We start from the raw sequence: 27,348 nt of genomic DNA, 5'->3' as shown, positions 1-27,348 counted from the left end.
ATGTTGCATTTTCTTATAAAAACTAGACCCAGATGAGTATCTATCTTGCTATAAAAAAAAAACAATTTTCCGAAATATGGCTGACAAAGTAGCTGATAGCGTGGCAGAGCTGGACATTAAAGACGTGAAAAAGGCACGATAACTATTGACATTTTCAGTATTAATTCTATTTCTATGTCTTCTTTACTTTTTAGAAGTATTTTGAGAATACAACGTCAAATTTGTGTCAGGAACTCTAGCAATATGAGCATCGAACCGGTTAGTTAGTCTCAACACACCCTCTCTCTAGCCTTATTATTGATTCAAGGCTGCAACACATGGCTGATTACGTGTGTATTTCGATTGCTGTGCGTGGCAGTCTGAGATTATTTAGGCTCTAGGCTAGGCCTAGATTTTTTATTATTGTTTAGTGGCATTTTAGCTAATTATGATTCATTGTTTCCATAACCAAAAATACATTTTTAGACTACCTATCCTGCACTGAGAATTTGATTAATTTTTTGCTGGAGAGAATAAGATGATGTAATAGTATGTAACAACAGTAATACTATGGGCCATGGGAGGTCTGTAAGACTGTATTCTGTGTTTTGCACTGTGGTTTTTTGGGTTCAGGTGTGAAATTGCATTAGAATTTAGCATATTATAGGCCTAAACTTGACCTTGACTGACCATGTTGACCTTACTTTATACTTCAATTTACAGAATACCCTCACTCACTGGTGTGTACATGTTGCTTCGCGTGGAGATTACAACTTCTTTTTAAAAATATTGTTAAATTCTACTAAATGACAACCACACGTGATATGTTTGTTTTGTGAAATAATTTTTGTTAATGTTTTTTTTTAAACAGGCAGGTGAGGGTACAAAGCAAAAGAAACAAAAGTCAAAAGGAAAAAGTGTAGAGTCTGTTGAGGTTGGTTTACACATTTGTTTGTAGTGGATACTTTTTCACATTTGTGGATGATGCCTTTTCACATTTGTTGTTGTTTTCACCAGGGTATAATAAATAAAATATAATAAATGTATTCCTATCATGTATTGGTATTGTATTGTATTGGCTTGTTAAATCTCTATAATGTTCCAATCTTTGTTTATGTTATTGTTGCTTATTTGAATGTATTATTATAGTTTATTATGTTTAGATTCAACCTGTTAGTGGTGGTTTCATCGCTGTTGGTTGTGAACTGAATAAAATAAAATAAATAAATAAATATTTGTTTTTCAGTTAAACCCATGGCCAGAATATATCCAAACTCGAATTGATTTGTTTGACAAATTAAAAGCTAAATATGTGGAAGAACTGGCAGGTATTGATTTTTTATTCATTATTTAAAAAGCTACATAATTTGAAATTTTCAGCCAAATACTTATTATTAACTAATTAATACCAAAATCAGATCCAATAGAAATGTATGTAAATTTAAAGATATATTGTCCCCCTGAAAATATAATTTGTTTGAATATGGCGTTTTAGTGTCATAGTTATTGACTCTGACCAAAAATTAGACTGATTTAATGCAAAAAGTAGTCAAATTGACTGGAAGTCAATGGGTTTATGGGACAATACATTTTTAAATCAAAGACAAATTGTAATGGACTATATTACTTATTGGATAACATTCTTGCTTTGCAAACACATGGTAATCTAAAAAAGAGCTAACTCCATAACAAGACAAATAATATCTAGAAAGTTGTTAATATATGTTTAGTGAGATCATGATTTATCATGATATTCAAATGTATCGTTTTGTTTTTCCAGCTAAAGAGCCAACTCCTATAAAAGTGACACTTCCAGATGGTAACGTTGTTGATGGCCAATCATGGAGAACTACTCCGTATGATGTTGCCATGGGTATAAGGTAAACTATCGCTACACGGATATCTCCCAGGATAATCATATCTAAAGCTCTGTCTACACTATGAAATTTTATGTGACAAAAAAATGTGATGTGCCAATATAATGGACATGATGATGTCATATCACTACCATATTTAGGCACATCACACTTTTTTCAAACTAGTTTGATAGTGTAGACAGAGCTTTAGTTACAATGCTTTCACACACTAGTTTGTCACAGTGAAATGAAATGTAAATGCTGTAGAAAGATATATGCACAGATACTGCTGTGCAACATCAATGTGACAATGATGTAATCTTCAAGATTACCGACAAGATTTTACATTGAATGATGTAACACGGAAATGCTTTCACATGTCTGTGTGAAAGTGACAATTTGTTACAATGTGTTACATTTTGAAAGATTGACCAATCATGAAAACGTATTGCATGGCTACTGTAAGTCTATTGCTTATTAGTTGACAAATGGTAACCTTATATACATTTATATAACCCAAATTTACAGTAATAATATTTAAATTTTCAGCAAAGGCCTTGCAGATAATGCAGTAATTTCTAAAGTCAACGGAGTCCTATGGGATTTAGATCGCCCTCTAGAGGGTGACTGTAGCATCCAGCTTTTGAAGTTTGACAACGACGAGGCTCAGGCTGTGTTCTGGCACTCTAGTGCTCATATTCTTGGCGAAGCTATGGAACGCCATTATGGGGGATGTCTATGTTACGGACCTCCCATTGAAAATGGTTTCTACTATGATATGTTTATTGAGGATAGGTAATATATAAAACAATGTATATAAAATAATAATGCATGTTTATGAGTTGAATGGGGATACTATTTCTATGGGTTGAAAATATTCTCGCCATTCGACAGAGCAGAGAAATTATAGATGGTAGACGGTCAAAATCCTAACGATTGCTAAAAGATGACTGTATTAATAGAACCTTTAATCATTGAAATGGGGAAAATAATGCACAGCTTGTGATTAAAATCAACCAATCAAATGACAATAATACACTTAAGTGTTTTATATAACTTTTACAATTTGTTTGTTTAATTAGGCAAGTCTCAAGCAATGACTTTGGCTCTCTTAATCAAATCGTGAAATCGGCTGTCAAGGAAAAGCAGCCATTTGAAAGATTAGAGATGACAAAAGAAGACCTGCTGAAGATGTTTGAGGTAAAACAAAAAAGGTGTGATGTGCCCATATATGGTAGTGATATGCCCAAATACGGCAGTGATATGACATCATCATGCCCATATATGGGCACATCACATTTTTTTGTCATATAAAGTTTGATAGAGTAGACAGAGCTTTACTATTTTTCACCCTAGATATTCCTATATACACACACAGGTATATATTATATGCAAAATAATCAGAGAATGTTTCACTTGTGCATAGAGTTATCATTATATTATCTTTAAGATCCTTTCTAACAAAACCAAGGTCATGGGTTCATGTCAAATAAAAACAATTCAATTGCCTAGGTGCTACATCTATATCTGATATGTTTTTGTCCTGTATAAATATGTTTTAAATAAAATAAATAATTATGGATTATTTTTCAAACCAATTTTTAATATAGTGTGTTAATAATACAAAATGCAATTTTGATTAAATTTTTAATTTCATTTTCAGTATAATCAATTCAAACATCGGATTATAAATGAAAGAATTACAACTCCAACCACAACTGTTTACAGGTATAGTCAACCTTTATCATTCATCAATTTGGTTGATTGATAAAAACTTCTGCAATCCTCACAATCTAATCTTTAAACACATCAAATAACTTTACATTATCTTGTTAAAGTAACAAACTTTTAAAAATTATAACTAAATAAGGTATAGATAATAAATAAATATAATTAGATACTATACTGTATGATATTGTATCGTACAAGAAGTTGAATGATATCATGTTTTGTTTTCACCCTTTTGCTACCATAACATCCATACAATAAAATGCTTGATATAAAGTTTGTAGTACCACACTCCGGAGGATAATCCAAGTACTTGATCTAAACATCGAGAAACTCAACAGTTCTTTTCAGAACTAAATATACAGCATGTACCTTCCGCCATGGTGTACTGCAAACTTTATATCAACATTTGATTTTGCGATGCAAACCTTCAAACAATATACTTTCCAGTGATAATTCATGTAACACATTTGTTTTGAAAAAAACGCCATACTTGAGCAAACAAACGCCACAGTTTGTCATCAACACTTGGGGTGTTATCCATGCTTTGTGACATAAATGAAGTTTATTCTAATTTTGTTTAGGTGTGGACCACTTATTGATTTGTGCAGAGGTCCCCATGTCCGACACACTGGTAAAATCAAAGCTTTTGATATTGTGAAGGTAAGTCAGATATGAAAAAGTGAAATTTCATGGTAACATTTTTTTAAACAGTCATAAACAACCTTACAAATTTACATTTTATCCAAGAGTAAAGATCTGTCTACACTATCAAACTTGATGTGACAAAAAAATGTGATGTGCCCATATATGGACATGATGATGTCTTATCACTACCATATTTGGGCATATCACATACTATTATTACATCACACTTTTTTGTCAAACTAGTTTGGTAGTGTAGACAGAACTTTAGAACTGTTTCGAAATTAGATGATTCCGAAAAAGAAAAAAAAACCCAGAAAACTCATGTTATTGCTAATATATCATTTACAAATAATAGATTATGTAAATAGAAATTGTATTTATAATAATAACATTTAACCAATACTGATTATTTAATTTTCTCCAGTTTTCTGAAATTAATATATAATCCTTTTTCTAGAATTCCGCCACATACTGGGAAGGAAACTGTGAAGCTGAAAGCCTACAACGTATCTATGGAATATCATTCCCAGATACAAAACAACTTAAGGAATGGAAAAAATTCCAAGAGGAGGCCGCCAAAAGAGATCACAGAAAAATTGGAAAGGTAAGACTGTCTCAAACTTCTCAAGAATTTAACACTAAAATTATTAATTTGATAACTCACTGTACTCTCTCTTTCTAGAGTACTGTAAATGAATTACCAACTACTTTAGGAGGATTTAGTTCTAAGATCAGTGTAGTTTCTATTACCGGCTGTCCATTTCAATACATATTTAAGGATTCCTTAAGTGATATTCACTAAAGCTATGTCTACACTATCAAAATAGTTTGACAAGAAAGTGTGATGTGCCTAAATATGGTAGTGATATGGTCAAATATGGTAGTGATATGACATCATTATGTCCATATATGGGAACATCACCTTTTTTGTTACATAATGTTTGATGGTGTAGACAAGATAAGAGTTTGGTGTGACTACTTGGTGAATATCTCTACATAATGCCAGCCATAAATAGATGAGAATATCCAACTGTACACATGATTTTGTTTGGTATTATTTCAGGAACAAGAGTTGTTTTTCTTCCATGAGTTGAGTCCTGGTAGCTGTTTCTTCCAGCCTAAAGGAGCACACATCTACAATGCACTTGTTGACTTCATCAAGGTAAGACGGATTGAAAGCATTCACAAGCATTCACAATAAAGTGAACATTTAAAATTGCAATATTTAAGACATATTACAAACATCCAGGAACATTCATTAACTTAGGAATATAGTACAATTTTATTTTAGTGAATTACACTTTAAGTTGGACCTAAAAACGGTAATTGATATTCTGAGACTCTATTTGATACTTGATAAAATTCACAACAATATAATAAAAATAATAATAATAATATATTTTGGTTGTAATGGCCAATCGCCCTATGGTAGATTCTACTATTTAACTCATCTTTACTTGCCTAGCATTTTCTAGAAGACAGTTATAGCATAACAACTGAACCATGAGACATTCTCAACGATACTTTATTTCCTTTTGAAAACACATGACATACCGCAAACCTAACGTTACTAATATAATGATTTAAGCATAATTCTTTCTCTGTTTTATCCTAGTCTGAGTACCGTAAACGCGGTTTCCAAGAAGTGGTCAGTCCTAACATTTACAACAGCAAGTTATGGATGACATCAGGTCATTGGCAGCATTACCAGGTATGTTGGACAATTCTATTTTATTTAAGTAAATTTCGATTGCCATTAATAATTACCTTTTGTTATTACAATTGAATTGTGAAGCTCTGTCTACAGTATCAAATGTGATGTTACCATATATGGACATGATGATGTCATATCACTACCATATTCAGGTACATCACTACCATATTTGAGCACATCACACTTTTTAATATGGTAGTGGTATGCCCAAATATGATAGTGATATATCATCACATCACATAAAGTTTGATAGTGTAGACTGAGCTTTAAACTAGTGATACGCAGCTATACTGATAATAATAAATAATATTTTTATCAGCAATAATTTTTTTTTGGCAGGATAATATATTTAAGTTTGATGTAGAAAAGGAAACTTATGCCTTAAAACCTATGAATTGTCCAGGACATTGGTAAGTAAATGATTTAAGTGTAGAGAATATCCAGTGATATTTAAAAGAATATGTTAACAATAATCGATAATTGGTTTCTTTATTTGTTAAGGTTAGAACAATTACAACATACAAGGAATGACAAGAAAAGTTACAAACTTATTTCCGCTTGAGTCCTCAAGCAAAAACTAAGACAATATACATGAACAATAGAATTATTACAAAATTTAATTAGACAAATTTATTTAGCAGCATAACAAACATATATCCGAAAATACAGTATATACTTAGCAATAAGCACATGGGATAACATTCCTGATATGTGATAATAATAATACAATTATGTTATTTTGACTACTTTTTTATTTCTCGGTTGTTTAGCCTTATCTTTGATCATCGTCCGAGATCATGGCGTGAACTTCCTTTCCGAATGGCAGATTTTGGCGTTCTTCATCGTAATGAGCTGTCAGGCGCCCTCTCTGGTCTGACTAGAGTACGTAGGTTTCAACAAGATGATGCTCATATCTTCTGTGTACAAGATCAGGTATAAATAATTTTGTCATTTTTTTAAGTACATTTTTTTTTCAACAGCATGTACATTAACTTTTCAATCAGAAAGTATGAGTTTGTCTTGTTCTGTAAATGTGGCTATTCTTGGATGTGTGTCAATATAATAATAAAAAAAAAACAATAATAATAATCTAAACCTTTTAGTGACTGATGACAGAGATTAATTTTAATTAAAACAGTAGTATTGTATATGTTATTTTAATCAAAAGCAATAAACATCAAATATAACTTGTTTTTTCTTGGTTAATTCAAGGAGCTTGTGTGGGTGTTTTATTAAATTCTATTTTTTTTTAATTTGGCAGCACAATACAAAGTTAAAGCCAGTATTTTTTTTATTTATAGTATTATATTATTTTAACATACATTTCAGATGTTGTTTAGTTGTATATACTGTGTACATTTTTCCCAATATTTATTAAAATTGTTATTATACATTTTGGGAAAACGCTGAACGTTTTACAATTTTTCAAGTAGTTTATATCAGCTGCTGCTTTTACGGATTTTTTCGAGAGCTTTACCAACTTTCGTAAGTCCTTGATTGACACCGAAGTGTTTAATGTTGTCAAACTTCCTACAGCGTAATAAAATTAAAATAAGTTTGATAAAAAAACATTTTTTTTTTATTTAAATTTTTATTAAATTTGTTTTGTTATAGATTAAACAAGAAATATCCGGATGTTTTGACTTTCTGAAAACTGTGTACAGTGTTTTTGGATTTACATACAAGCTAGCCCTCTCAACGAGGCCCAAAACCTTCTTGGGAGAAATAGAAGTATGGGATGATGCAGAAAAGGTAAGTAGTTTTGAAGTACACACATAAAATCTAACCCTTTTTGTGAGGTCTAAGCTAATCAGCTAATCTATTGTATCACATTGAAGATATTTTGATTTGACCTATGACCTACCTTTGACCTATGTTAATTTATTGTGCACATGCAGTGACATTAGCTTCCTGGCTTGGTTCCTTGACACTTTTGCGGATTCTAGGTTCAGGTGATGATCAACAATACAATATGTGTAGGTCTTAGGTTGTCGCAAGTCAAAATCTCAATATAACCTTTTTCGGGTCAGAGTTCAACACATGGCTCAAATGATGACATAGATTGAGGTCTCCAGAATGATTAATGAGGAACAGTCTTTGCTGATGAGCCTAAAAAAAACTCAATATAACAACTTGTGTGCAACTCTTTTTTTTCTTAAGCTCTGTCTACACTATCAGACTAGTTTGACATAAAGTTTGATGTGCCCAAATATGGTCGTGATATGATGAAAATCACATTTTTTTTGTAGGGTAGACAGAGACTTAGAGACGGCAGTGACTTCACTTCACAATAATACATTTTTTTTATTTTTAGCAACTTGCTGAAAGTTTGACTGCAGCTTTTGGCGACAACTGGAAACTGAATCCAGAAGATGGTGCGTTTTATGGACCAAAGGTTTGTAGTTTATGACTCTTTTATGACACAATAAATAAAACAAAGAAATAGTTGGTAGGCAATACAGAAACATAATTCACAAAATATGTAGTGTTAAACATTAATTATACCATTGTCTAGACTACACATTAAGAAATAACAAAAAAAAAAGCCTTGTCCTAAACATTGTATTTACGTCTTAAGCTCTGTCTACACTATCAAAGTAGTTTGACAAAAAAGGTGTGATGTGCCCAAATATGGTAGTGACATGACATCATTATATCCATATATGGGGACGTCACATTTGTTGTCATATAAAGTTTGATAGTGTAGAGTTTTCAACTTGTTATCATACTGAACATCTAGGCATCAGAAGTTGTAATTTGTAATACAAATAATGCAAATTAGAAGATTAAACTTGATTTTGATGAGATAGAGTTAATGATTCTTTCCTACTAATGCCAGACTTATGGTATGCTAAAATTCTGTCTAATTTCAGGATTTCTTTTAGATGCAAGTTTTTTTTTCTTTTTTTAGATTGACATCACCATTCAAGATGCTTTGAAGCGGTCACACCAATGTGCTACAATACAGCTTGATTTCCAGTTACCAATCAGATTTAACCTCAAGTTCTCCAGGTATAAGCCCACCCTGCCAATAAGCCCATTCTGTTGAATAAGTCCACCCTCTCATATAAACCCTATGTTTTGTATAAGCCCATTCTGTTGAATAAGTCCACCCTGTCATATAAAACCCACTCCATTGTATAAGCCCATTCTGTTGAATAAGCCCACCATGTTGTGTAAGCCCATTCTTTTGTATAAGCCCACCCTCTCATATAAACCCTACCTTTTATATAAGCCCTCCTTGATATAAGCCCATCCTGTCATATAAGCTCACCTAATCAGTAACTCATAATTGTATAAGCTCACCATATAAGGTCTTTTCACATTAACCCACCTGTACTATAAGAATCATATCATATATATCATATCATTTATTTCGCCAAATTTCAAATACAGTACAAAGTAAGACATAGAAACAGTACAAAAGTAAATCAATGAGGCAGGATCACCTACAAGTTATAAATAAAAATAACCAGAGGCTCTCCATAATAATTATGATAATTATATGAAAAATTCCTTGCAATATAATCTATGAATTCTATTCTTTTAATTCTGATATTGGAATTTAAACTTGAGTGAACTGCAATTTCAAAACTAATCTTGGAATTCTTGAGTTGCTTTTATCACTTGTAAATAATTCTATTATTTTGTAGCAATGATGGTATTGAGAAACGACCTGTAATAGTTCATCGTGCAATTTTGGGATCAGTTGAACGCATGATAGCAATTCTTACCGAGAGCTGTGGCGGCAAATGGTGAGTTGGTTTTAACATCTTATCTTAGAGAAATTCATACAATTACAATATACATATTTTTAAAATACAGCATTCCATTCATACATCTTATAGAATAGAGCTCCGTCTACACTATCAAACTAGTTTAACCAAAAAAGTGTGATGTGCCCAAATATGGTAGTGATATGCTTAAATGTGGTGGTAGTGATATGACATCATCATGTCCATATATGGGTACATCACATTTTTTTAACACATAAAGTTTGATAGTATAGACAGAGCTTAATAAACATACAGTTTAATGCTTTTCAATAAAATATGACCATATTTGTTTACTTATATTCTTCATTTCATAATTCATATTCCCAAGGCCAACTACGCATTTCTGTAAATATTTAATGGTGTATTAACAAAAATTTTTTTAGAAGCTTTTTTTTTCTAATGAATTATTTTCTTATTTCAAATATTAACCTTAAAAAAAAACTACAGTGTAAAACACTAATGGGTTTTCATTATTAGTGACTTCTCACAATGTATTTTGTTGTAAAATGTTGTTGATAAATATGTAATGTATATATTTTCTGTGGCCTAGCCTCCACACATCTAGCTAGGCCTAGATTAGTCTAGTCATGTACGCAAAATGAAGGTTCGACTGTATATTCCCTAGAACTAGAAAAACACAGGTTTGTTTTTCAATTTGGGGGTGTGGGGAAAAATTACAATAAATCTGATAAATGTCTGTCAAGTTTTGGAGGATACAAACCTATTTCTTACCACCAGTGATGATAGTTAAATGTATGAAATGAATATTTTATTTCTGAGACAGAAAATTATTATCTACTACTTTAAGAATGTCTGTGCAGCATATTATGTTTTTTATGTTCATGTTTTACATGTGTTATGTTGTATTATTCTCAGTAATTCATAAAGCAGGTTGTAATAAAATAGATATATTGGGGACATGCAGCTTCATAATAATTTCCTTATCAAACATTAATGTTAATAACATTCCCAGGTGCAGACAAAGAGTCTAGGCCGAAGATCTTGTTAATTTGATATGCCTTTTCTATGTTTTATCTCCTTAAATCTGCCTGGTGTAGTACTGTATTGTTTGTGTACTACATCATACAGTATGCACGACTCTACAGCTCACTATGTCGGTTGGTCAGTGAACACTAACTCAAATTTTAGCCTGCGACTGCAGTCATGTATATGGCCTTGTTGAAGTAATAGTCCCTACAGTAGATATAAAATTTAGTAAACTGATATAGCACCTTTTAGGATTAATTATGATTGGTCAATATGTAAGGATCATATATGATCGATCAATACGCAAAGATTATGATTAATCAAAATTTATGGATTCATTATAATTGGTCAATATGTAAGGATTAATTATGATTGGTCAATAAGTATGGATTGATTATGATTGGTCAATAAGTATGGATTAATTATGATAGGTCAATATGTATGGATTAATTATGATTGGTCAATAAATATGGATTAATTATGATTGATCAATATGTATGGATTAATTATGATTGGTCAATATGTAGGGATTAATTATGATTGGTCAATATGTAAGGATTAATTATGATTGGTTGGTGACCTTGAATTTTATGGACATTTCATTTCTGAGGATGACATAACAATGTCAAATATTGAATCCTGACACGATCAAATGTATTTTCCTACTTGGAGTATTAAATGTATCAAACTTTCATATTAAAAATACAATCTCTTTTAAATTAAACAGTAATGCAATAAGATCGTGCATTTTATGCAATTCAATGAAGTAAATCATTTCAGTAATTTGTTTGTCTTGGGTTAAGTGCATTTTTAACCTGCTTTGTAGAACATCATACTATCTTTTGATTTTAAAACATGCTTTTAAACCTTTATTTTTTTAATGCTAATGTTCGGCTTGCAGACTGTTTTGTGCACTCAACACTTGAATATATATTTGTGTTTGTGTGTAGTCACTAAAAGCATTTTTTATCTTATGAATAACAATCCATTTAGCCTTCAATAGATAGGATGGAACATACATAATTGGATACCCTAGTACATTGATGTCGCTGAATTTCCTTAGTTGCTTGTTTTGAATTAAGTCTTGCTATATATATACAATTAGTTAGGTTTCCAAACAGAAAAAAAGCATGGTTGAGAATGTCTCAACGTTTCGGATGTTATGCTTCTTCTCAAATCTAAACTTTACTAGTGTTTATTCGGCACACTTGCTATATAGCAAAGCGTTTTTTTTATTTATTCGGTACTCAAACTAAACATTGAGAAAGATACAAGTGAGGAACATTAGTTTAAGTTACACACAACCAATAGTTGTAACTTGTGTTTACACTTGCGATACCTTGCGTTGCGTTGTAGTGAGAACCAAGATTTAGATAGACCATATCAAATAACCCCTCCTTTTTTCCTGATCCTCACTGGACACACATAATCATAAGTGCATGTGCATTTACTAAGCATTTGAATTAATCTAGGCTTATTTGTTTAGTTATTCAATACAGGTAAAATATTCATAACCTTGCGGTTGAAAACATCCCACAAGAAATAACATAACTTTCCCTTCATTCAATTTAAAGTCATACCTGCCCTATTTGATTGTAGATAGTGAACATGTTGTGTCTAATGGTTATTAACTGAATGACATTTAGCACATTTCAATTATTAATTTTAATTATTGTTGCCATATTAAATAATTTTCATTAAATTGTGTACATGAGTAAACTGAGTAATGAGTCCCCAATAATGGGGATAGCTATGCAAACAAGTAAGTAAGTAAGTAACATATTCTGGTGTCCTAAGGTTTTTTAAACTAAGAGAAAGATTACGAACATTAAACCTCAATTATATTGTGACTTAAATGTATTGAAGAGTATTTGGTTTATAGCCTTATAATCTACTTTTATTAGTAGTTCAGTATGTTTTCTTCATTAGCAATTGTGTATTAAAATTGGCTTAAAATTGGATTTAATTTAAAGACGATGTTTTTGTAGCTAGCAGGTGCTATTACCACAAAGGGGGTTTCTTAGAAAATTAGAGCACAGGATTAAGAAGCAAATGGAGAACCAAAACACATGCTTTACCAACACGATGTACAGTATACAAAATAAACCCCAGGTGCAATTGGTTTAAACGGATGTAAAAGTTAATCCTCGGCCATTATGATTATGAATTTGAAATTAGTAAAATAAAAGTATATAATAAGTCAAATTCATAGTAAAGCTCGTGTCTACACTATCAAACTAGTTTGACAAAAAAGGTGTGATGTGCCCAAATATGGTAGTGATATCCCCAAATATGGTAGTGATATGACATCATCATGTCTATATATGGGTACATCACATTTTTTTGTCACATAAAGTTTGATAGAGCTTAAGAATATTTCCTGTGCATGATGATTTTGCTACACGGGAGTGTTACAAAAAATTGTTTTCGGTCCTTAGATAGGTCATAGATTAGGTTCACTGAACAATAAAAACAAAATGTTTTTGTCTAGCACTTTATTAGTATTATCAGCTTTATAAATCAATGCTTTCTTTAAACCTGACTATTTTACATACAGTAGTTTTCTTTAAACCTGACTAATTTACATACTGTAGTTTTCTTTAAACCTGACTAATTTACATACAGTAGTTTTCTTTAAACCTTACTAATTTACATACAGTAGTTTTCTCTAAACCTGACTAATTTACATACAGTAGTTTTCTTTAAACCTGACTAATTTACATACAGTAGTTTTCTTTAAACCTGACTAATTTGCATACAGTAGTTTTCTTTAAACTTGACTAATTTACATACTGTAGTTTTCTTTAAACCTGACTAATTTACATACAGTAGTTTTCTTTAAACCTGACTAATTTACATACTGTAGTTTTCTTTAAACCTGACTAATTTACATACAGTAGTTTTCTTTAAACCTGACTAATTTACATACAGTAGTTTTCTTTAAACTTGACTAATTTACATACAGTAGTTTTCTTTAAACTTGACTAATTTACATACAGTAGTTTTCTTTAAACCTGACTAATTTACATACTGTAGTTTTCTTTAAACCTGACTAATTTACATACTGTAGTTTTCTTTAAACCTGACTAATTTACATACAGTAGTTTTCTTTAAACCTGACTAATTTACATACAGTAGTTTTCTTTAAACCTGACTAATTTACATACAGTAGTTTTCTTTAAACCTGACTAATTTACATACAGTAGTTTTCTTTAAACTTGACTAATTTGCATACAGTAGTTTTCTTTAAACTTGACTAATTTACATACAGTAGTTTTCTTTAAACCTGACTAATTTACATACTGTAGTTTTCTTTAAACCTGACTAATTTACATACAGTAGTTTTCTTTAAACCTGACTAATTTACATACAGTAGTTTTCTTTAAACCTGACTAATTTACATACAGTAGTTTTCTTTAAACTTGACTAATTTACATACAGTAGTTTTCTTTAAACCTGACTAATTTACATACTGTAGTTTTCTTTAAACCTGACTAATTTACATACTGTAGTTTTCTTTAAACCTGACTAATTTACATACAGTAGTTTTCTTTAAACCTGACTAATTTACATACAGTAGTTTTCTTTAAACCTGACTAATTTACATACAGTAGTTTTCTTTAAACCTGACTAATTTACATACAGTAGTTTTCTTTAAACCTGACTAATTTACATACAGTAGTTTTCTTTAAACTTGACTAATTTGCATACAGTAGTTTTCTTTAAACCTGACTAATTTACATACAGTAGTTTTCTTTAAACTTGACTAATTTGCATACAGTAGTTTTCTTTAAACCTGACTAATTTACATACAGTAGTTTTCTCTAAACCTGACTAATTTGCATACAGTAGTTTTCTTTAAACTTGACTAATTTACATACAGTAGTTTTCTTTAAACCTGACTAATTTACAGACTAATTGAATGTGTTTGTGTGTCTAATCTAGTTTACTTTTTCTCAAAGCACAGGCCGCTTTCTCAGTGAGCCATATTTGCCGCAAGTCACATTGTCATTCTTGATTGCTATTTAAATTTGAGCCTTCTGAGTCTAGGTCAGCGACAATTACAAGTAATGAATACCACCGTCTTTACATACTATAACCATAGCCTATAGGTCCATCTAGGCACGACGTAATCAAGCCAATTGGGGAATTTCCAACTAGAGCAATTATGCTTGTATTATGCTATAACCAATTAGTAGAATGGGGTAGTCTAGGGATTAATATGAGATTGCTATAGAAATGATTGAAATAATAAGAAATCCGACTTTGTTTGGAAGAATACCTGAGTTATAGATCTGCCAGTGCCATCTTGTTTATGTACCTTAAGTAAGGTACTGCCATTTCCTCATCCTTCGGATGGAGTGTTAAGCAGTTGGTCCTGTGTATAATATAAAGGTGTAAGTACTAGTAGAAGTACTAGTACATATTTCTAGTAGTACTAGTGGGAATCATGATACATACTATACCCTCTCTCACTGTATCTAACAACAATAATCTTATGCCATGCCCAGTCCATGCCATTAAAGCTTGGTTCCCACTAGGACGCAACGTAACGACGTAGACGCAATGCAAGCGAGTTGACCAATGACAAGCGACAGTTCGAATAATCTATCGGTTGTGATTGGTCAAATCCCTTACGTTACGTTGTTGTGTTGCGTCTCTAGTGGGAACCACGCATAATGTGGAAGTCCCATAGCCTTGTCCATACCACTGTTTGTGGGCTACAGTAGTCCTTGCTATTGTGGAGGACCGAACATATATTTATGGTTACTGTTGCATAAACATAGTTATAAATTATTCTAGATTCTTTATTGCATCATTAACATTAATTATATAAACCATAAATAATAATGAAACATAACCTATTAAATTAATTTTTATGTTCTACTTCCAACTAAATTGCGTTGTCATGTATTCCTGTAACAATGATATTATAATATTACACAGTGTTACTGTATATCCCTATAGGTTTATTAGGTTTTCTAGAAATTTGTGTAAGTTGCAAATGATCTAAATTACCATATTGGTACATATATCAGTCAATGCTCGGGTTTGACCCTACTCACATGGTATTTATCATAACATGACCCAGAGGAAAAAAAATAATACAAAACATGGTCACATTATAATTATTACTGTTTTTTTTTTATATAATATTAGAAATATCAATCCTGTAATTGGATGCATATGAAATAAAAAAATATATATATATTTATACTTTTTGTATATGATGTCATATTGATGCATATAACAGGTAATGCTTGCTTATAGGCTCAACCACATTATATTATATAGGTATTTATCGTGACGTGACCCAGAAAATATAATAATAGTCTCATTATTACTGTATTGTTTTGTTTTAACATAATAATTTTCAAAAAATTCAATACACTATTAATTGCTGTATGTGATATGTCAGTACAGGTATTACCATTACTAAACGACATACATTAACCTATATACACTGACTTTATTCAGTTTTTTTTACTGATTGTCTGAAGGGAGAGCTAGCAACCAAAGAAAACAAAGCTCTTAGTAAACACAATGTGTCAGAAATGAGTTCCTCAGAGTATTTCAACTATTAAATTTGTAAAACAATACATCAATTTGTACTTCTTGTTGTTATTGAGCCTTTGACTGTCACGCATCTTCATCCACGTACACTGGATGTAAAAGCGCATTTAGTCGATTAAACACTTCTGCAGGCATAAAGATAACCTGGCTTTATACTCCAACTATAAACATTAATGTGTTGCAAAATAAATGTTGAATGAATTGAATTAGTAGAATTTGAGTTGGAAACACTAAATTTATTTTAATTTGAACATTATTTGTCCAAATATTTAAATAGAGTAGAATTTTCAAGGGAAACCCCCAGCAAATGGATACTTTCCAGTGAAACAAACATGGGGTTTTGTTTTAATGCTGTGACACCCATGTTAAGGAGATTCTTTCTTGGGTCCAAATGTGTCCCCTTAGAGGTTCTACTGTATTCAAATAAATGTTTTCACCAAATAAACAGCCAAGTAAATACATCAAAAGTCATCTAATATTACCATCTCAATGTTTCAGTATTCAATTAAATTAAACATTTATTTGACAAATATAACAGAAAAAAAAATAGGACAGTTTGCAATGATTAACATTACACAAACTATAGTAATGAAAAGATGAAGGTCAGTCAATTATAGCAAGGCACACAAAGTTGATTACAGTTAGAAAACATACGATTTCTAATTGAAACAAGGAAAAATATTATTGCTATTTTATAGCAGAATGATTTTGAGTTTAATAAAATGAAACTAAATCTTTTCAAGGATAAGTTCAACTACTTCCCTGATATTGTATATTTAAAAGAAAGGCAAGCATTTACACAAAAGATATTACACATTGTTTAGAATGAACAGTTTAGATAGTAGTATAATAATTTCCTTTAATAATGACATCATAAACAAAGAATTAGATGTATGTATTGTTGCATTTTGGTTTATTGAAATACTGTACATTCTCAAGTATATTCATAATCGGACCTGGGCCTACTCACCCAATTCTTTCTGGTGTCACCTGATTTTCTCCAGTTCTCCCAAATTTAATGATTTTAAAATTAATTGCATTTATAGATAAATTGATTGAATTGATCATTATTTTGGTGAATTCACTTACAGTACATATTTGGTTTATTCTGTACAGTAGAACGCCTATTATTAAGGACTTAACTAACCAAGTTTATCATGATAGGGTTGTCCCCTGAATAAGGATAGGCAGTAGTGTTAAAACATAAGAAAGGGGACACATAAGAAAGTGTCCCCTTAATAGGGGTGTCCCCTGAATAGGGATAGGCATTAGTGTAAAACATATTGTCCCTTGTTTCACAAGAAAGTGCCTCTTTAATAGGGGTGTCCCCTGAATAGGGATAGGCAGTAGTGTTAAAACATAAGAAAGGGGACACACAAGAAAGTGTCCCCTTAATAGGGGTGTCCCCTGAATAGGGATAAGCAGTAGTGTTAAAACATATTGTCCCTTGTTTCACGAGAAAGTGCCTCTTTAATAGGGGTGTCCCCTGAATATGGTTTTCCCCTAATACTGGTACTGGTTCAAATACCGTAACCGTCTCACAGAGACATCTGGTAGCCATTGACTTGAAGTTGGCATTTGGATGTGTTGCTTTTAAATGTACAGTATGAGAGTGACTACTACCAAATTGCACAGTCACAAAACAACTTATAAAACAGTTCATAAATACGGTTAAAACATTGCTGGGAATTATAAATTTCTGTTGAAGCAGGCTCTAATGAAGTTGCATCTAGTAAGTTGACTTTGTTGTACAATACAGATGTCCCCTTTAGGGGTGTTCAAAAGGAGTTTGTCTAGTAGCATTATACATAGTCAGTTGCAAGTATTTTCTTAACATTATCTTCACAAATTTAGATTTCAAATTTTATTTAAGTGCATCTTTTATGAAATATTTCTTGATTTTGTAAAAAAAAAAAAGTTTTGTATTACTGAAATGAATTCTTAATATTGTGTGTTCTGGATAATATTTCAATTAAATGATTGTCCATTAACTCATTTTACACTGAAGCAAAATAATTAAGAGAAATTATTCTCTATGGATACCTGATCTTATGAAATATAAATGCCACAGCATAGCATAGTTTTTAAATCTATTCAGTAACACTGTAAAGGGATTTTTTTTCTTGAATTTAAGTGACAACTAAATTAATGTTTATGGAATGATAAACTAAGCTATGCAAGACTCTTAAAACTAATTTCTTGATATGCGACATAAAACTCAAAGTTAATTGAAATCTCAAATCTTCGAATTTAAATAATCTAGACGCAGAAGCAAAAGGATTTACTTTAATGTTTTTTTATGTAACTTCAGGAAATGTGAAGATAGTCATTACTGATAAAATGTACCCATTTTAGCACAGCCTATTGTAAGTCCTCGTTATATTTTATTTTATGAGCTTGTTACCGTAGACTCCCAGTGTATGAGATGTACTGTCTGGCCTTGATTTAATATAATATTGGTGACTTTTACATTGTTTTATATTTAGTTGCATAATGATTATAAGTACTCACTGCCCCTGAGCTTACGGTGGCCCCTGAGCAGGTCCCGCGGCATTAAAATATGCCAAAAAAAGGTTTGAAAAGCCCAAGGCCACTTAAGGTCCCTTAAACCAGGGGCGTCAGGCCTTTGCATTACGCCACTGCTTATATAACATACTTATATAACACACATTACTTAAACTATATGCTCATGGTACCATTCACTGCATATAGTACAATATCTGTCTTCTTTTTCTGCTCCTTGGAAAATCTTTTTATATATTTTTAATTTGAAAAATGAAAAAAAATACATATTTGTATACAACTATTACTATAAATACTTTTTTTTATATTAATACTACTATTTTTTATCTAAATGTATATAATTTTAATTTTTTTTTAATTACAAAATGATGATTGGGTCAGAGAAGTTTTTGTATTGGATTAAGAAGATGATTCAACATTTTGTTATATTTATATAAATAAATATAAATATTTAATAAATAACTTCCTTTATTATTATTACTTTTTGAGAGCAATTATGTTAAGATATTAGATTTATTCAATCCTCTGCTTTTCTTTATTTACGTTTTTCAAAAGTCATTCCAGCAACGCTTGCCGGTGATTATAAGAAAGGGTAAACATAATAGTTTATTTTAATCAATTTTTATTTTACAATGATTATAAACAACTTGACCTCATCACCTTTTATTACAGTATTTTGATTGCTTAGTTATTTTTTCTACGATAAAAATATACAAGAGTATGTTGGTTATTGAAAATGAATGACAAATATGTTACAAAGGAAACAATTGCTGCACAGTGGCGGGTCCAGGATATTGAAATAGGGGGGGGGGGCAGGGCCTAAAAGTAGTGAAATGAAGTGCTGAACTTAATTTGATGTCCTATCTTTTGCATTACAGATGGTATCTCCGGGGGTCTATAAAAAAAAATTACCATAGACCATTATTTTCCTATATCGGCCCCCTCTTTATCAAAATCCTAGATCCGCCCCCTGCAGAGGGCCTATAGCCCAAATTTTCTCAACGAGGATGAATTATATTAGCAAAAAGAAACATCTTCATTTTCTTCATCACCACAACCACCATCATTATTTTTACAACCATCACTTTTATTCTCAGATCTTCATGAAATGTCTTATTCAAATTACCAACACCACCTGTATAATTTTCAATATCAATAACGAAATCATCAAAAAACTTTTAAATCTCACAATCAAGAATTTTCCACTTTTCTTTGTTTAAATCAATTTTGTAATTATAAATGTTAATTTTGTCATTTATTTATCTACTTTATTTATCTACTTTATTTACAAAGAAAATAAAGTTGTCATTGTCATTGTCATCACCACATAGGCCTAAATATAATTATATTATAATCATCCCCAACCATCATGATATTCATTTCACCATCATCATCATCATACGCTTGAAACAAGTGGCATTTTTTTTAAACCATTACTTTGTCAACAACCTCATATTCAACGAAAACTTAATAATGAATCCCGGCTGCTTTACTAGCATTGTGTTGTTCCGAGATGTACACTAATTACCTCATTCTGTAGAAAATGAATAATATTGAAATCAGTTGAATTGTCTCTGAACCTCAATTATCATAATGATCTAAGCAGAGAATGACGTGGCTTTATTAGGAAGTGCTGATTGCATTAATGTAATGTAACCATCCATATTCCAGGAAATTCTACAAACCTGTTTATTCAAAATTTAAACATCTTCCTTTTAAATAATTGTATTTCCTTATATCTAATATAATCCTTATCAATAATTCTAACATTTCCTTATCAATAATTTTAACATTCATCAATATTTTTTGTGGTTTATAATTAAAATGCTAAATCAATATCAAAATGTGTATCAAGTATTTATCAATAGAAAATTATATTGCCTTAAAGTGTTATATATTTTATTATGTTGATGTACTATGTAATTGGTTATTATGATGCTTTTGGTCAAGTCACCTGATTCTCTGTTAGGTATTGTATCTAGATTGCAGTATCACAGGAAAATTGTGTAATACAGCATCACATGTTTCACATATTGCCGATAGTAATAGCATAACCTAATCCTTAACCTAACCTTATATGATACAAATAAGATGGTTAAATTTTCATATGATACTAGGCAAATCTTGTCATATGTAGAGATACTGCACTGAGAATCTGGTAGGTAACAGTAGCGTTACGTACACAGCAAAGGCCCCTGGTTTAGCACTCCTCAGTGGACCTCCAACGCTGGGTAGTTGCATTACTGCTCATGCTCTGGGGCCCCTGGGTTTGGCCAGTGAGCGGCGCTCATAGCCGTTACATGAGTAGGTAAAGTAGTCAGCCAGGACACCTGACCTCTGGCATTTGACTGTCACGATGAAGCATGTCTAAAAAACTTTTTTTACGAGGTGTACAAGCTTAAACAGCACTAGTATCTACCGGCCAATGTTTTGGTTTTTTCTATAAGTATCTGTTTTTCCACACAAATAAAATGTACTGTAAAACTCTAAAGAAACCATATTGTCCTATGAGTTCAAGTTCAAAAATACATTCACCAACAATCTATTGTCTCACAATGCAGTACATTTTAGGAGCCTTTGTTCTTTTTACAGCATTTTTCTTTTAATACTGCCAGCAACTAGATTTTTATACGACAAAAGTATGTCTTAAAGAATGCCTACTAAAGTACATAATTTTAAAGATTGTGAAATAAGATTGTTGATACGCTATATACTAGCTCTACTTACCGATCATGGTTTTTTTCGTGCGCGTATTTGATTTAAGAAATTGAATGAGCTAAGATTTCAGTCTCCTTATTATCCAATTATTGTCACATTTTACATACGATGTTTTGATTTATTAGGTATTATATATTTTGCAATATATAATAATGTTGAGTTGTGTATTCTGCTTATTGCCAAGGTCTTTAAGTGCTTTTTATTATTGTCCCCAATTGATGAACTTCCTGGCAACCATTATTGAAAGCAATATTTTGAATATGTCAATTTCTGTCCTTTTGAGTATGATGTATTAACCAATACTAACTGTGTTATTGTTTACTTTATTTTGAGAGAAGATTTGCCTCAATTTCTGTCCTTTTTTTTGTTGCATTTTTTCATGCAACATCAACCAGGATTAACCATATTAGAAAGTTTATTACTGTAATACAGCAGAAACATTCCCTTACTTTGTATATCAATTCTCTACTGATTTATTTTACATGTCCACACTGAAATATACATGCTCTTCGTTTTCATTAACAAATTGATAATGATGGTGATAACAGCAAGTTAATCTGTTATAATTTATTTGAAAATTGAGATGGTTTACATACAAAGTAAAGTGTTATGACAATTTGTATAAATTCATTACAGTGATGTCTTTTTCTAAATCTGGTAATTTATTATTTTTACGTGAACCTGTTTATTCTATGAGTAAGAACAGATAACTTGCTGTCTCTAGTCACAATGATTTGGTTATGTGAAATATATATACATGGCTATGCTGCGATGGTTTCTTTTCTGAAAAAATGTTCTTTATAAATGATATCTTTACTCCTATTCTTTTTGGAATTCTTAATCATACTTTTAACTCTTTCCATGGCTTATTCTTTACTCCATGCTCATTTATTTGTTTGGCCCTTGTTGCTATGTGCAAAATATATATTCAAAAGTATTATATCACCTGCCCAAATAGTACCAAACTGCACCAATTACTTAATACCAGATCCAAAAAAAAAACCCTCTCAAACTTAGCTAAATTTATTCACGAAATGTTGTATTTGTTTAGTTAGGTGTTGCTGTTAGATATATTAATTATGTATAAGATACACTAAATATTTATGTCTGGAAGTTGATGTGTTTAATTATTTTTTAAGGTTGAAAGAACATTCTTTCATTGTCACTCCAAGTCCGTAGTTATTGATTTAGGGAACGTTAGTCTCAAGTATTTATATTAAAGATTGAAACATCACATGCGCTAAAATATTTATTATTTTACCATAATAGAAAATGCAGTTTAGAACCTGGACTAACTTAAAGACTAATGTACAGTATCAATTTTTAATTCCCAAAAAGACTTTGAGTGGGTAAATGCCAGTTAGAATACGCTGTCACATCCATAAATATGTAAATTTACCTAAGATTACTCGGGCACATCCGTGAATAAATATACGCAAGATTACTTGGGCACATCCGTGAATATGTAAATGTACGCAACATTCTCAGGCACATCCGTAAATGGATAAATGTTAGTAAGAATAAGTTGGCACACTTCTGAGAAAAAAAGCATTTAATCTATAATTGATCTTTTCCACATAAGGATGTTGTTTTTTCTGTTGTTTTTCGCTTTGCAACTTTTAAACCATTACACTGTTTTTATCTTTGTGCAGGCCTTTCTGGATATCACCACGTCAAGCAATGATAATACCAGTGAATCCAGCACTTAATGAATATGCCACTCAGGTCAAACAGGATATTTACGATGCGGGATTCTGCTGTGAAGTTGACGTTGATGCTGGCGATACCATGAACAAAAAGATTAGGAATGCTCAGCTTGCCCAGTTCAATTTCATACTAGGTAAGTTAATTTACTCGGAAAACACTTTAAAATAAAGTAATGTTTGCTGTATGACCAGTAATTCCCATAGAGGTAGTATGATTATTAATATAGTATTAACTAGGGAGTAAACTGGTCATAAAATTAATAAAGTAATGACAATGCAATGAATAAATATAATATATATGTTAAATTTTGGAATCTGAGAATCGCTCAACATTTGGGCAGTGTAAGTGAAGTGGTGCATGACTGAGTAATGGGCGTGATTTCAAACTGGTGTATCTGATTGGCCGATTTTGAAAATAACCCATGTATAGTGGTCCTTCTGCATGGGAATCACCTTTTGAGCTATAATTGTGTTGGAGTTGACTCTCTAGTTATATAATAACTCTATGGTATTTCCTAAAATGATAGTAGGTTGCAAACTATGATCCCTGGAACAATTTTTGTTCCTCTCGGTTACGCCATAACTCATCATTTCATTCCTTTTCCCATTTCATTTTCTCTGTAGTTGTCGGCGAAAAGGAATCAACTAACAAAACCGTAAACGTCAGAACCAGAGACAACATCGTCCATGGAGAGCGAGCTGTTGTCGACGTCATCAAGAGATTTGATTTCCTGAAACAAGAGAAATTACTAAAGAGTGAAGAAGATTTTTAAGCTTAATTAAATTGGACACAATCCATATATAAATGGATATGCTTTATTCCGAATTCTTTTCCGATAATTATATTGAATAAAAACATAATATTCTTTAAATAAATGCTGTGACAAAAAATTAGGTTATATAGCATTTTTTTATTAGAATTTCAAACCATATTTAATTTTTTTTTTTTTCAAATTATAAACAACAGATAATCGTATTCCTTTCCTAGCAATGAAATTACCCTTAGCAGTTAATTCACCTGACTATTTCAATTTAATATAGAATCAACTTGAGAATTCATAATATATAATATTAATATTATGGGGTTTTTTTTCTGAATCTATTCTTTTGCCTGTGAAATACATTTTCAATGTTTTTTATCAATCAATTCATATTGTTTCTGGGAATTTTTAATTTTATTTGAATTCCAACTCTTTTATCGATTTTCCTTGTACGGCTTAATATTTCACTTAACACCTTGGATACATTTTTAAATAGGTGCGTTACAAATCCTTTTTATTAGCAAATTATCACACAAACTTGATCCATTCCGAATGGATTTATACCCTTTTTACTCGTAATCATAATTCAAGAACATTTGCAACATTTGGAACGACTAAAAGGAGGACATTTTACAAACACATGTATTAAGTATTTTGATTCATTTTAATGTTTTCCTAAGCTATCATTACCATCAAACTAATGGATTTTAGTTTGAATTTTCTACTCACATTTTACAGACAATTGTCTGCTAGGCCTACACACTGTGATTGTTATTTAAATACTTTTCCCATTGAACTATAAGGTTTACATTAACTGTCATTTAAAGATGTATTGTCCCCCAAAACCATGAAAAATGAAGATTAATTAAATCAGACTTTGAATATGTTATTTTGTAGTTTTAATCAAGTTAATCACCTCCATAGAAAAAAAAACGAAAAAAAATAATGTTTTCACTTATAAAATGACAAAATAAATGGTTAAATTAAACCAAAAATCTATTGGCTGGCAGCCAATTTGACCATTTTTTGCTTTAAATTACATTTTTTTCAGGTAAATATATTTTTTTTCCGATCCAATATTTGGTCAAGGTGAATAACTATTATGTTACATTAAAATGGAATATTCAACCAAATTTTTTTAAGAATTATTTTTTCAGGGGGACAATACATCTTTAAACTTAATAGTACCCTTGTTCTTTTAGCCGATTCTCTGTTCTGTATCGTGAATGTATGTCGTATCATAGGCAAATTGTTTGATACAATGTCACATGTGACACATGTATCATAAAACTAACCTTAACATAATACTATGCCATATGTGATACAGTGTGACACAGTATTACAGAATTTGCCTAATATAAAGAACACATGTGGAGAAATGGTACAGACAATCATCATTACTGTTAAACTGGCGTCCAGTTTAAAAGTCTATCCCAAATTATGCTCTTTAAAATTTAAAATGAATTATTAAAGTTATACTGTAGTTATATGAAGTTACATTACAAATTTGGTGATAGATACTAGTATTGTATTTAATCGGAGGTATAAAATAAAAAATTGATATGGAGCAATTCATTGCATGGTCTTAGAGATTATGTTTGATGATAAATAAGTACAGAGTACAAAATAAATATTATAAATAAATAGCATATGTTGTGTATGAATTATAAAATGACGACGATTACATCTACTTAATATTTTGATTGTGTTTTTATGTTAAATTCACTTTACTGAAGTAGTGGAATATAAATCATGCTATTTAAAATAGTATAATAAAAATTATCACTTAAAGCTTGGTTTCCACTAGGACGTAAGCGCAACGCAACCGAATTGACCAATGACAAGCGACAGTTTGGATAATCCATCGCTTGTAAAGCTTGGTTCCCACTAGGACGTAACTCAGCGACGTAAACGCAACGTAAGCAATTTAACCAATCACATCACTATCGCTTGTGATTGGTCAACTCGCTTGCGTTGCGTCCTAGTGGGAACAAGCTTAATGCTTGGTTCCCACTAGAGACGCAATACAAGGACGTAACGCAACGTAAGTGAGTTGACCAATCACACGCGATGGATTATTCGAACTGTCCCTTGTCATTGGTCAACATGCTTGCGTTGCGTTTACGTCCTTGCGTTGCGTCCTAGTGGGAACCAAGCTTAAAGCTTGACGTTTACGTCCTTTCGTTGCGTCCTAGTGGGAACCAAGCTTTAACAATCGAATACAATCATTGTTGTATTCACTACAGTAGAGTATTTCAAATGGCCTCTAACGTTTACTGTATTTTTCGTTACATTTTGGTTTCTAGTTGATGTTCGTAATAATATAAAGATATAAAATGTAGTTTTTATTTGTAGACATGTATTGTTTGTTTGTTTGCCTTATATTTAATTTTTACTATTTATTTCGGATTATTTTAATTATTTTTTTCGGTTTTATGTATAAGTAAAGATTTCATTTTGGAATTCATCTGAATGTCGTCGAAATAAAAAATGTCATGGGAGAAATCAAACGACAAACGTCTCGTTCTCAGTATCTATTTTGTTCAAATTTCTATTACTATTTTATTTACACAGACGAGCAGTAACGGTGGTAAGCGGAAAACTGCGTAGCTTGTCCCGCGTAGAATATGATCCTGACCGGAAACCGTCCGCTCCGTGAATGTAATGTCGCCACACAGAAGGACGTAAGCGAAACGCAAGTTTACCATTTAAACGCGACAGTTCGGATGATACATCATCGCGTCAATTGGATAAATTGCTTGCGGTGCGCTTACGTCGCGCTTACGTCGTTGCGCTGTTATCAAGTGGGAACCAAACTTTTAAAAGAACGTGTTGAGAATGAAACGAATCCTGTGGTACTTGAAATGGATGGGTGAATGAAGATTGTATTGCTTAGCCTAATATATAAATGAATTCAAGTGTCAAATATTTCTGCTGATTAAGAAATATTTCACTGCAAATAAATATAAAACTAAGTATGCAAACCTGACCTGTAAATACGCATTTCACGTTTCATGTTTAATTTATAACAATTTAAATGAATTGATATTTCACAAATTTTTATCGTCTCTTACTTCCGCAGCAAAATGAACCTTAATTGATATACAAATCTTGGGCTTTAGTGTATAGCATAACGCTGTTGTAGGGCTCTAAACCACATGTGATTCGAGATTTGGTTCCCATGACGTGTGCTACGTACGCGCAGTAATTTGACCAATCAAAAAATATTGTCTTTTATTGTGAATGATCACTTTTTGCGCGTACGTTGGGTCCTAGAGTGGGAACTAAACCTTTAAGATCAGTTAAGCTCTGTCTACACCATCAAATTTTATGTGAAAAAAAGTGATATATCCATATATGGACACGAGGATGTCATAT

General features: G+C 31.4%; 1 protein-coding gene across 2 annotated transcripts; it reads left to right on the top strand.

The window, feature by feature from the left end:
• The first annotated feature begins 76 nt into the window (after window positions 1-76).
• Window positions 77-25,882, top strand: LOC144854857 (threonine--tRNA ligase 1, cytoplasmic-like). Of its 2 annotated transcripts, none has more exons than XM_078712856.1 (19): window positions 77-133; window positions 851-913; window positions 1,226-1,307; window positions 1,760-1,859; window positions 2,385-2,630; window positions 2,918-3,035; window positions 3,499-3,563; window positions 4,148-4,226; window positions 4,669-4,815; window positions 5,275-5,373; window positions 5,827-5,922; window positions 6,265-6,335; window positions 6,696-6,858; window positions 7,540-7,677; window positions 8,240-8,320; window positions 8,837-8,937; window positions 9,579-9,680; window positions 23,156-23,343; window positions 23,834-25,882. In XM_078712856.1, exons 1-19 carry the CDS (start codon window positions 77-79, stop codon window positions 23,980-23,982), a joined length of 2,145 nt encoding a protein of 714 aa, XP_078568982.1. In that variant the 3' UTR covers window positions 23,983-25,882. The 2 variants fall into 2 exon arrangements, with proteins under 2 accessions (XP_078568982.1, XP_078568981.1); XM_078712855.1 differs by lacking the exon at window positions 77-133 and adding an exon at window positions 152-258.
• The last annotated feature ends 1,466 nt before the right edge of the window (window positions 25,883-27,348 follow it).

This window comes from Antedon bifida, chromosome 10 (assembly GCF_963402885.1).
Source record: "Antedon bifida chromosome 10, ecAntBifi1.1, whole genome shotgun sequence".
Lineage (NCBI taxonomy): Eukaryota > Metazoa > Echinodermata > Crinoidea > Comatulida > Antedonidae > Antedon > Antedon bifida.
The sequence above is the reverse complement of the archived record's forward strand: the minus strand, read 5'-3'. Positions and strand labels throughout refer to the sequence as shown.